The sequence below is a fragment of the Eublepharis macularius genome, chromosome 4 (assembly GCF_028583425.1).
Source record: "Eublepharis macularius isolate TG4126 chromosome 4, MPM_Emac_v1.0, whole genome shotgun sequence".
Lineage (NCBI taxonomy): Eukaryota > Metazoa > Chordata > Lepidosauria > Squamata > Eublepharidae > Eublepharis > Eublepharis macularius.
The window spans coordinates 118,983,110-118,996,079 of NC_072793.1; the positions used below are offsets into that span (position 1 = coordinate 118,983,110).

Genomic DNA, 12,970 nt, shown 5'->3' on the forward strand with positions numbered 1-12,970 from the left:
CTAGCACAGAGAAGTGTGAGGTAATAATCTCCTGTTTAAATTTGGTCATGGAATGTAGATTACAGAGACGTGTACAAATAAATGCTTGCACAATTTGAGCTAGGATACTAACCCTTGTTTTGTTCAGCAGACAAGTTCATAGACGAAGGACATCTTTCAAGAGTGGATGAAACAAAGATTCTGAAAGGTTAGATGTTATTTTATTGGTTTTTGAGAATGTTACAACTCTTAGAAACTGGGCCATTGAACTTCTTTTTAAAATATCCAAATAGTATGATTAATGTTTGAAGGATTGTGATATACCAAATTTTAGCAAAAGTGAATTTTAGACTCCATAAAAGAAGAAAAACATAATAGCTGTTCTTTTTGAAGGAAACTTGTTTTAGCCTCTTAGCTGCAAAGGCTAAATATGTATTGTAATAGATTTGCAAATGTCTCCTATTGAATATAAGAATAAAAAATTCTGCTCCATATCCAATATCATCCTGTCCCCAAACCTACTTCAAAGTAAATGTGCTTAAGGAAGATAATATACTTCTTATGGAGAGTATATAGATAACTGTATTTTTGAAGTAGCTTTTGAGGATTTTTAAATTTTATTTTCAGCTTGAAATATAAAAACATTGAGTTATCATGAATACCTGCAGTTCAAAGCTTTTCCTGCCATAAATTTTATAACTTAGTCATTAATTTCACAACATTAATATTCTAAGATGTTGGTTTAGTAGATACTGTTTTAGAAACTATGAACTTATAATAATTTATACTTAACTAAACTTCAATATTGTTGAATTTCCTCAAAGTTCGTATGTGTCTTAAATTATTACTGGTGGTAATTAAAGTTTTCATCTTTGGTTTTAGTACAGTCTTTGAAAAAAATACTGTTTTCATTTCATGTCTGCTCTGAATCTCCTGCATGTTCTTGTTTGTGCAAAGTGCAGGCAGCATGCCATATTTGGAAAAGAATGCAGACAAGTAAACTCTAATGTAACTTAATGCTTGCATGTCTGTATAATCTTGTTGAATAGTCAGGGGTTTCTTTTTTGTCTTAGTGTAATACATTCCATATAACTTTTAAAAAGATTCCATCATGAAGTTTCAAGTACTTCATGCAGCATAAGAATGGGAGAAAGTGAGCTAACAAAAGGAAATGGTAAAACAAAGTCATAAATTGCTCTTGCAACCCACTTTCAGGAGGGCTTTGTCTACAGTTTGAGGGGTTATCATTCAAGATAAAGAAATACAGACACTTATTTGACACGCAGTACTAGTTGAATGCATTTTCATTTGTATGGAATAACTAGGTTCTTTGTGTTAGTCTGTCACAGAAAAACTGAACAAGAGTCCAGTAGCGTCTTAACAACTAACATTTTTTTTCAGCATAAGCTTTTGTGAGTCAGCACTCCATACAATGCCCTTTGTTTCTAGCCCTTTTCTGAACTGCAGTTAATAACATTATAATAAATACTTTACTGTATAACAAACTCTGGACTCAGGTTGGGAGATCAGGAGTAAGAATGGAAAAAAACCGAATGAAATCTAGTGGTGGTGAACTGCTTTTTTACCCACCCACCCCGATTCGTTGCTGTTTTGCACCAACAGGAAAACTGTACTTTTTGTGTCCATATAGGGAAGTAAGAGTTATGTTGCTGCAGCAGTGATGCAAAAAACCCCAACATATCTAAGATACTAGGTCTATAATAAATCTAATAGCATTTAACACACTACGGTACAATATTCTGTTTTGTATATTATAGCAAAGAACCTTTATTCATGCTGTATAACTGAATGCATATATTACAACAGCATGATTGTGTGTACTGTTTTATAGAGTAACGTAAATGAAGGAGAGATTCCATCATCTTAAAATCTAAATTCAGAGCAGGGCAGGGTGGAAAGATGATGACAAAAGAGGAGGCACAAGTAAAAGGGGATTTGTGTGAACAAATGCAGTTTCGTGCACTTATATTTACTTCAGTTGGAGATAAGGAAGCCCAAATGTATTTAATAATGGATAAGGTTTGAGATTTGGGTTGATTAATTTGTCCATTGTCAAACACAGAAGCTGCAGCAGAGCCAACAATGCTTTCTGTGTTTCCTTAGTAGTAATTCTGGCTGAGAAACCACCTGTCCTCCATTTAAAGTTGCAGCCTTCATTGACAGATTTCCACCTGTTAAAGAAGGAACACTCTTATTTTATTTTGACTCATTACACTCATATTTTTGTGTTCTTGTTGAACAAGTGCCTGTAGACTTTACTCCAGTCAGTGTTATAGGATTATTTTCTCATGATCAGTATCTTTTCCTTTCTACATTGACCATAGGGGTGTGCACCAAAAAAAATTTGATTGATCCAGATCTGGGTTTCAGGGATACAAAATAATTCGATATCCCTGAAATCCGGGTCAGATGCTCTAATCTTGTTAGAGAATCCCAAATTTATCTGGCCATTATTCTCTATGGGAAAAATAGTGGGGGGCATTTTTCAATTATACTCCACCAAATTTGCAGGGAACCTGACTTGACTGTCAACTAAAGACCTCACAAATTTCATGAAGTTTGGATTCTGGGGTCCAGTTCTACAAGCCCCTGAACAAGGTGCCCCCAGCCACTCTCCATTGTTTCCTATGGGGGAAACATTTCCAAGGCTTTCTAGGCAAAGGGAATTTAAACAAAGGCAACCTCTGGCCAAAAATCAGTTCTGAATGCAAGTCCCACTCCCAGTGCAAGCTGATCCAATAAAGCCCAACAGAACCAAACTCTACAGCAAGGGACGCTATATCCAACCAGAGAACTTCACTGTCCAATCAGAGAATCCTCGCAAACTGAAATGGGGAGGAGTAAGAGTTGCCAGAGCTACAAAGTTTAAAAGGGGGCTGGCGGTGGCTTGAAAGGTTCTTTTGAAGCTTGGACGGGGTGGGGGGTGGCATGGAAATCCACTCTCCATGTTACTTCCTGTTCCCCGCTAGCCTCATGCTACTCTCCTGCTGTGGAGCTTGCCTGTGGCTGAATAATCCAGCCCATCGAAGTCCAGTTTCCTGGATTCAATCCAGGATTCTCCAGTATGAACAGGCATAGTTGGATTATGCTGTATTGGCCTAAATCTAGCTATGTAGCTGGTACACAAATCTCAGATCACACACCCCTAAGTGACCTATTTCTAGAGCAAGTGTACTTCATCCTCTTTTGAATTTCCCTTTGTATTTCAGTTTAATTGTGTAAATGTTATCATTCTAAATACATAATATTTAGATGCTTACTTTTTAAAGATTTTTTTTAAAATGCTGTTCTCCATATAACACTTTCTTAACATTCTATAAGGAAAATATATCAGCAACTATGAAAAAGTTAGATGAAAATTTTGTAACTCATTTAGGTAATTTTCTAGGAATGTAGTAGCTGTTTTGTCCAAACAGAACAATCCATCAAATTGTAGATAAATGGCTGCACCCTCCAAAAACACTGAAATGAGTTTCAGCTTCATTTTGAAGTCTTTATTAATGGTGGATAGAGGCAGGCAATGGCAAACCACCTCTGTTAGTCTCTTGCCATAAAAAAACCACCAAGGGTTGCCATAAATCAACTCTAACTTGAGGGCACTCTCCACCACCACCATTAATGGTGGATAGATTTTTCATAACTGAAAGAAATAAGGTTGTCATAGTTTACTTTGGAGACTTAAGGCATATTACAAATTTTAGCAATGTAGTGTAAGACAAGGCTTAAGATAATCAAAAACTGGATTAGAGAAATCTAGAAAATCGCAGGAGAAAAAATGCATACAATAAACAGTGCCATAAACTACAGAACATTTCCCTTTGTAAATGCATCTTCTGGAACAATTCAATTTTTACTACAGCACTATTCACTTTATAAAAAACATCCTCCTGAACAATTCCATTTTACACATTCTGCAGAATGATAGAAGTGATTTCCCTGACCTCCTCAGGCAGGCCTTCCGAAAAGTAGGAGTCACAACAGAGAATGCTTGAATACAGGCAGGTGCTGTTCTTACCCTTTTGCAGGGTGAACTTTCAACAAACCGTTGTCAGATGAGCACAGAAATCACAGTAAGACATAGTGGAAGAGGCGATCTTTTATATATGTGGGTCCTGTGCCATGAAGGGCTTTATAGGTGATAGTCAATACCTTGAATTGAGCACAGGAACTAATTGGTAACCAATGGAGCAACTGCTGAATAGGTGTAATATGCATACTTGGTCTAGTTCTTGATAATAGAGCTATGGCACTCTGTACCAGCTGGTGTTTCTGGATTCTTTTCTTCTGTCTAAGTTATATTACAAGTGGCATCCAGAATATATCTGAGACATTTTATCAGCCAAGAACTTCACAGAAGTGTCACAACTAATCATCAGGTCCTGAGAATTTAAGGACCAAGATTGAGGAGGTAGTTAGTGTTGAAATACCTTGAACAACTGAGCTGGTCATGAACTAGCTACTGCAATGGCCACCTAATAGGCCTTCCAACAAGCTATATAGCACTCTTTGTCAGATTTGTTGGTTTCTCACCAGCACCTCTCTAGATGTGCCCTCCCTTACCCTCTTCAAATCAGCCAACTCTATGATAAACCAAGGGGCCAGAGTCTACCTCAAAGGTGGGAGAGGATGGTGAGGGCAACTCTGTCAATAGCTTCCAGGAACTTTGCTTCTAAGTTCCCACTTTGGCCTCTACAGAACTAACATCTGAGATTCTAAATTCCCCCAGGGCATTACGGAATCCAATAGGATCCATAAGTCTCTGTGGATGGACTATTTTAGAAGAGGGTGGGTGTCACATTTACCCAGGGTTCATTTTGAGGGGGAACACGCTGGAACGCAGTTCCGGCAGTTCCCCAAAGAGGTCACATGTCAGGTGGCCCCACCCACCTGACTCTCGGCCATTTTGGGCCCGTTTCAGCCTGGATTGGGGCTGAAACGGCCGGGATCAGGCCTCTGACGGGTGGTAGATCACTCTCCCACTCAGCAGCAGCCTGATCCTGACCATTTTCAGCCCCTTTTCAGCCATTTTCAGCCCCCTTTTCCCATTTTGGGCCCAATTTCAGCCCTGAATAGCCAGGATTGGGTCCAAAACAGCCAGGATAGGTGATGTCAGGGGGTGTGGCATATGCAAATCAGTTATGCTAATGACACACTTCTGGTGATGTCAAGGGGTGTGGCATATGCTAATGAGTTATGCTCATGAGTTATGCTAAAGTTCCTCCAGCTCTTTTGCTACGAAATGACCCCTGCATTTACCTATGCCTTATGTTCTTGGTTAGGCACAGGCTGAACCTCCAGGTCTCAAATCAGATCATCTTCTAAAGGATTAGTGGAAAAAGTAACTCCAAAATATGTTATTTTTAACACCAATCTTTGATACCTCCTCTAACATCTCAGTCAGGGCACCCACTGGAAAACTAGGTGTCCTGTCTTTTAGTTTGGCTCTGCCTTGAGCCAACATTGTAAACATGTGTGTTGAAAAAAGTGTTACCTTTCCTAGATTACATTTCTGTAACAAAATTAACCTTTTATAATTGAATCTTTGAATTTGTTGAATCCAATTCCAGTATGGAGAAATGAAGAATTTCTCAGTATTGTCTCAGTTTTTGGCCAGACTCAAGGGCCTCTGAAAACTTTTTGGCATTATTATACTATACAGAATAACTTGCAAACAGAACACAGAAAGTGGTTGATGGTTTATCAAGACACTTTAATTGTAGGGAAAATGTGCATTTCCCACAAACACAGTTTTTAAAAAGTTATTCATATTACTCAGCTTAATTTTAATTGCTGGTTTCACTTAAATTTCATGCTAACTTCTTTTATGTATCATATTCTTGAAGTTTTTTTCCTTATCCAATGTGGTACAAAGCAGCGTTCATTCCTAAAAGCACTTTTCTGTCTAGTGTATTACAATATCTGTATTGTTCTGGAAATGAATTTCTGTGTGTGCGTCTCCTGATTTGCTCCCAGAATTAGTGAACAAAACAACTAACTTTACACAAGGTTCCAGCTGGCCAGAGTACAATTTTAAACAAAAGGCTAAACTATGCATGAGGCAACTATATCCTGTGTTGGATTGTTTAGTATTAAATATGTGACCTGAGGATATTTAATCCAGTTGGAAACAGGATTGCAAAGACATAGGAAAACATTGATTTTAACAAGTGCGACATTTCTCTTGTCCTCTATCCTTTTGCAAGGCAAAATTTAATTAATGCTAAAAGTAATTTAACAAAATAATTTGCATATTTTACAGAGAATCAGGCAAAAGCAAAAGAAGCTGATCTGTCTGATACTCTTAGTCCAAGCAAGGAGAAAAGTAGTGACGACACTACAGGTATGTTTGGGGCATAATTTAATTCAGGTGTACTGAGATATCATAGTACATGTAGGAAGACATTTGAAGAAAAAAACTATTTACTTTCAACTGGATATAAAACTGATATAGCCTATATTGTTCTTCAGGTGAAGAATTTACTACATGTATGTGTGTGTTGCTGCTGTGCTATGCTGAATTTTATACTTTATTCAAATAATTTCAAAAATAACTTGACTTTCTCCTCTAGATGCTCAGATGGATGACCATGAACTAAATGAACCTATTGCTAAAGTAGCTCTCTTAAAAGGTAATTTGTTTCCTTAAACTTTTAATATGGTTTCTTACAGGCTTTTAAATGTGTAAATTATGTTGATACAAATATTTCAGTATTAGTCAAAAATAACGAAAGAATATCAGAAAGAATGCTCTTTCTGCTAAATAGTATCGATATTTATTATAAATTGTTTACAATCTATATGTTCTGTGAAGTATTGCAGATGACCTTTTCCTACTGTGACTTGAGAGTAACTGTAGATTCTTTCTGTTCTTGGTGTAAAATCTGTATATATATTTATTTAAAAATTTTGTATACAGTCAAATATTTCTAAGTAGGCCATTAGCAGGTGTCTTGTAACCTGTATAGTGTATCAGTTTATAGTTTTTATCAGTAATGAAATATGGACAGAGGAGTATCAAAACTGGAAAATGTTGTAATGAATAGATTTAAATCAAGGTAATTTTTAAATCAATGGGAAAAGGTTTCCAATTGCATATATTTCCTGCCATTTTATTGTTAGAAAAAGTAAAACATATTTTTTTTTTGCTAAATAATATCTTTATACTAACTAGAAACATATTTCAAAACCTTTTGTCATGCACCCCAGATAGCTTTTTCACTACAGAATTATCTGTTTGGAGATCCTGCAACAAATAAATTAATGGATATTTGTTTGATTCCCTCAGAGCACATTCAAGGATTATAGGCAAATCACTTACTTGAAGGCTAAGGCCAGGATCCAAAGAATTGCAAAAATAGTCCCTTAAGCCCAGCAAGGCTTTCCCCCCCTGAAATAGCAACCATCTTACCTCAGAAACCTACTTTGAAATTTTGTGGAGCATCAAAAGCATTTTGTTCCACTATTAAGCCTCCTATGAGAGTCCAACACATGTACTAGGGAATAAAGCCTGGACAAGCATGAAACTAAACTTCAGTTTCTTCCTAGTACTGTCATGGGGGGTGGAGCAGTGGGAGTTACCACTTATCAGTACTCAGTACCTGCTCATACTGGTTTCCTTTGTCCCTGGTCCTGATGGTCTTTTTCTGAATAAACATTCATAAGAATGAGCTGTAGATAAAAATAATAACAACATTCAATTTATATACCGCCCTTCAGGATAATTTAACACCCCCTTAGAGCAGTTGACAAAGTATGTTATCATTATCCTCACAACAATCACCCTGTGAGGTGGGTGGGGCTGAGAGAACTTGAAGGTCACCCAGCTGGTTTCAAGTGGAGGAGTGGGGAATCAAACCTGGTTCTCCAGATTAGAATCTCCCCGCTCTTAACCACTACATCAAACTGGTGGATAACTTTCCTCTGTAATTCAGGTTTTTTTTCCAGTTTCCCATTCACTGCATAAGGTCTAGCCTTGGCTGCTGTGAGGGCTCTAACATACCCACTATTTATTTTTGAATAACATGATATGGAAGAAAAATAAAATTATAGTCTGAAAAGAAAAATCTGCTATGTTCAAACCATTTTGACCCACACATATGAAGAATGGCTAGTATTTGAAACTTAAACACTTCAGAATATGTTGTGATTTGAATTACCTACCTACATGATTTCTGCTGAATTTATACTTTATTCCTGTATGTATTGATAATTTACTTCCTAACAGTGTTCTAATTTATCTCTTAACTTTTGTCTAATTCAGTGGCGCTTAGTTAACTAACTTTGCACAATTCTTAGATTCCTGTGTTCATAGGGTAGTACCTTAGGCAATTGCTAAAACTGATTCTTTAAAGAAAAATGTTCTTTTAGCAGATGAATTGCAGGGTGCACAATCAGAAACTGAGACTAAACAAGAAATTCAGCAGCTGCACAAGGAACTGGTTGAAGCCCAAGAGCTAGCTAGAACAAGTAAACAAAAATGCTTTGAACTGCAAGGTGAGATCAAGTTCCCTTTGAATCTGCAGCATACCTTGGAAAGCTTACACCCAACTGCTCAGTGACAGTTTCAAATTGTCGCACAAATCAGTTTGATTCTCAATATGTTCATAGTACATTTTAGACCTTCTATATAAGGAAGGCAAAAAGTCAAAATCTTTGTTTAATATAAGATCTGGAATGGGCTTAAAGTCACTTTCATTTTCTTGTTGCCATTTCATAACGTGATGATGTAATAGATGCACTGAAGAGAAGCAGAGAGAATTTTCTGCAAAAAAATTAAATAATTAACTACTAGTAGTGTAATTTAATCATTTAAAACGTTAATTTACTGATATTGACTCATGTTTACTAAAGATGGAAATTTTTAAAAACTAATTTCTAATCATTTAAGCAGCATAATGGTAAACAAACAATACACATTTAAACTTTATATATTTTACTATATTTATAGCTCTTTTGGAAGAAGAGAGAAAAGCTTATCGATTACAAGTTGAAGAGTCCACCAAGCAAATCCAGATTCTCCAAGGTATAAAACCTTTCAAAATTTATGCAAACAATGTAGGTAATGTAACTGTAGAAGTAAAGGGATAGATTTTTAAAAGAATTGTAATTGTCAGCATTCATTTATTCAAAATTCTGAAAGCAAGGTTCTTAGTAATGAATTGTACATCATAGCACTGCCTCGGTATTGAAATTAACAAGTTATACAAGACTAGGAGTGAATACAGAAAATTAAAATGCTAAAGAAAATGGGGACACTTTTAATTTTTAAATGATTCACAATGCTATCCTAAGCAGAATTACTCAAATCTAAGCCCATTGATTTCAGGTGCTCTGCTTGAAGTGTAGTTTTTTGTCTCTGCCCTCTTCCCTCTGTAGCCCCTTGACAAAAGGAGTACCCATGGAAATGACATTAGATGCAATGTGAGGGATTGGTGGAACCTCTCTTCTCTCTTTCTTGAGTAGGAGTGCCCTTCCACTTTCTCAAAGGACATGGGGGCAGCTGGATACAATCCATTGACTAAAAATAGCTATTTAATAACAATGCTATTATTAAACAGCAGTCTTGCATTAGTATGTTCATGTATGAGACATTATGTAAGAAACCCAGCTTCTTGAGCCAAGATACCCTTTAGCAGAATCTGCTGTAACCTAGAGACTGTAAGTAGGCTGCTATAGGCCAGCCAATAATACTCCTTCTGAATTTAGTCCATGTACATGTGTAAAAGAGAAGAAAGGATCTTACCTTTCTTTTTTCTCTCGCTGTTGCTTACAAAGGAGGCTTGTCAGGAAAAATAATTTAGAGTGTCTCAGAAACAAGGAACAATTAGGAAAACGTTTTCCGTCTACTTACACACACGTTAAGCAAATGGGAAAAACTAAAAGATTAAAATAGAGTACAGAAAGTAAAAGCAACTTCTTGTTGCCCAAACAAGACTTCACATATCTTTTCCTTTGAATGTCCATGAAAACTTACATTGGAATAAAATGTTGTTAGTCTTTAAGGTGCCATAAACTCCTATTTATTGTTATTAAATTAACATGGGCCCTTTTTGCACTTACAGTTTAAACCGACATTCATGAGCATTCACCGCAATTGCAGAGGCTTCAGCATGGCACCCCCACGTTCCCCACTGTCTGAGGCAGTTTCGATTTGGCATCTTGTTTTTCATTTTAGACGCGCTTTGAAACCTCAGTGCAGTTTCAGCCTTTCGGGGCTTTGCAATTCACGTCACACTTTTTTTTTTTTTAGCAGATTTCATAACACTACAATGTTGGAACCCATTCCCCCTCCCTGTATTTGCTGATTGGGCTGTCCCATGCCCCCTGGAGAGACAATTGGTGGCAGAGTTCTGTGGGAAAACATGTACTTTTTGTGCTTGCTCCACTCTCATTTATTTTTTAAAGCCAAGCCAGGAAAGGGTTAATATGCTGCTGCTTCATCTCCTCCCTGCAGTTTCCTTACCGCTTTGTTTTGCGAACAGCTGTGCACCCTTGTGTTTTTTTGGCATTAGCAGAAGACAGCAGAAGAGGGAGGGGAAAGCAGCCATTCAACACTTTCCTGGCTTTTAAAGCCAGCAGGGAATAAGCAGCAATGTTAGGAATCGTTCCTGGATTGGAAAAAAAAATAAGAGAGTGCCTGCATACCTGAGAGGAAGGAAGCCAACAGAGAAGTAGCATTATGACCCTTACCTCACTACTGATAAAAATGGCGGAAAAGTTCAGAGTGTTGAGGAGGATGGGAGTGGTTAACTGCACAGACCAATCAGCTTCCAGGGAAAAGGAGACTGGGGAGAAGAGGAGCAGAAGGGGAGTATAGAGTTTGCACTGACATTAATCGGGTGAGACATGACTCAGCAGCGGCTTCAAAATAAAATCACAGTATGTCCACGGGGGGGGGGGGGAGTTAGGGATACCGCGGACTACATCCCATGACTACCTTGCAAGCGTGAAACTCCTGCAAACATGGAAGTAGAACAGATACTGAAACACTTTAAAGTCCCAGTCACAGCTGTTTAGGAGGATGGATTGGTATAAGGTAATAGCATTGGTGGTTCCTGCACCTTTCTGTGAGGGAAGGGTAAGGTAGTGGTATATAAGATGCTGAAGTCCCTCTTGTTGCCAGCTGTTCTGTCTGCTGCCCCTCTACTTCCAAATTTCAGTCAGGCAGATGAAGATTCTCATTCTTATTTATGTATTTTTATTTTAAAAAGTTATAACCCAACTTTCTACCCTGAGTGAGTGCACAGGACTTCCCAGATTTTGCCAAGTCCCCTCGGTGCTTTCTGTCATGGCCCAGTCTGAGAGTGAGGGCTCCTCTGGAGGAGAGGAGCCTCGTGTAGCCAGCCAGGACTCCTCAGGAGAAGAGGAGCCCTGTGTAGCCAGCCCTAGCCCTGATTCAGCAGAAGCCAGCAATCAGGAGCAACAGCTGCTGGCTGATCAGAGCTTACAGCCAGCTGCTGAGGCACCAGCACCCTCTAGCTCCAATACTACAGAGGAAGCTCAGCCAGGGACTTCTACAAGTGCAGCGCAGCCAAGAGCCTTCACCCCCCCAGGTTCACCCACGCCCAAGGAACGCTGCAGGCAGCGCCAGAGACTGGAACTGCAGGAGAGATGGCGCAGTGCTCGCCTCTTGAGCCAATGCCAGCTGCTGGAGAGTGACAATGAGTAGTGGCAGGATAGAGCCCCAGCAGCTGGCTGAAAACCACGCCTGGCTATAAGAGCCAGTCTGGAGGAACTGCTGGGCGTGGAAGCAACGTGTCTACTGCCTGCAACCACTCCGCATTTCGTGGACCTTGCCTATGCCTGCTTTTGGACCTGACATTATCGGTGACTGACCTTGGACTGTGCCTGACCTTGCTTTTGGACTCACTCCTGGCTTTATCTCGTGCTCTGACCACCGGTTTGACTTGGCTTTTGCTCTTGGAACTCCCCTTTGACGTTGGCCATAAGGTTTGGACTTGAACCACCCTGCTTGGACTGGCTCAGCCCGTGACACTTTCTTGTCCTGCCACCGTTTGCGCCGTCTCCTGCCTCATGCTCTAAGTCCCCAAGTCAGGGGGCTTTCAGGCCTCTGACCATGCCCCTACTTACCTAGGGCTATGGCTGCCCCGAAGTTGTGTAGGGTGTGTAAGGGACTGATTGGCTGCCAGGGCAGGGGTGTGAGCGGATTGGTCCCCATGGTAGTTGGCATCCTGTGCTTCATGGAGCCACTTGGGCAGGGCTAGGTGGGGGGAGGCGAGCAAGTTTCTTGCAGCTGCACCCAGCCAGGGCTGTGCGTGGGTAGGGGCCACGGTGGAGTAGCACTATGGCTGGGCACCATAGTAGGGGGCATTATGCCCACGCAAGTCCAGGATATGATGATGTAACTGGTAGTGTTCTCCCTGTGCACTTTTGGCCCCCCTCCTCAGGATTGGGCTGTTTGAGTATGAAATTAGGATAACCAGTTTACCACTTGGCTAAGCAACTTGTATAATAAGTATTAGAGCAACTGTTTACAGTGAAATCTGATTCTAATTTACCTAAAGCTTAGCTCATTAAATCAGGACCCAACTGGAGCTCTTGGTGGCATTATACTCTGAATGTGGTCTTCATGAAAAATTGTAAGCTGGAACAGATGAATCACGCAAATAGTATCAATGGGATAGTGTCAGGTAGTAGCAATTCTTCAGTCCTGTGCAGAGGTTCTGCAATACAACTTTACTATTTGTAACATGTTTTATATGTAAGGTGCTATTTGAGAGAGCTAGCATTATGCAAAGTAATTAATTTGATTGGATTTAATTATTAATTTTCTATGAATTGAGGAAGCTTTAATTAACTGTGAGCTTCTGTGGAAATGTTACATATCCTTCCGTTGTTCCTTATTTTTAGACTGGAAGTCATATATAAAACTTAGCTTGTACAACCTTGGAACTAGCAAATGCTATTTTACAGATTAGTTGTACTATTTTAAAAATTTTTTTACTTTATT

At 39.1% G+C, this 12,970-nt stretch overlaps 1 protein-coding gene across 22 annotated transcripts in view; it reads left to right on the top strand.

The window, feature by feature from the left end:
• Window positions 1-12,970, top strand: part of SLMAP (sarcolemma associated protein) — a 205,777-nt gene that overhangs the window by 162,031 nt on the left and 30,776 nt on the right. For 6 of the 22 annotated variants that reach the window (XM_054975444.1, XM_054975455.1, XM_054975453.1 and 3 more), the window contains 5 exons: window positions 128-187; window positions 6,260-6,340; window positions 6,570-6,629; window positions 8,368-8,493; window positions 8,948-9,022. In XM_054975444.1, the coding sequence (XP_054831419.1) occupies window positions 128-187; window positions 6,260-6,340; window positions 6,570-6,629; window positions 8,368-8,493; window positions 8,948-9,022 (402 nt within the window). The remainder of the gene's footprint in view (window positions 1-127; window positions 188-6,259; window positions 6,341-6,569; window positions 6,630-8,367; window positions 8,494-8,947; window positions 9,023-12,970) is intronic. The other 16 variants (XM_054975448.1, XM_054975457.1, XM_054975452.1 and 13 more) reach the window with 5 other exon arrangements.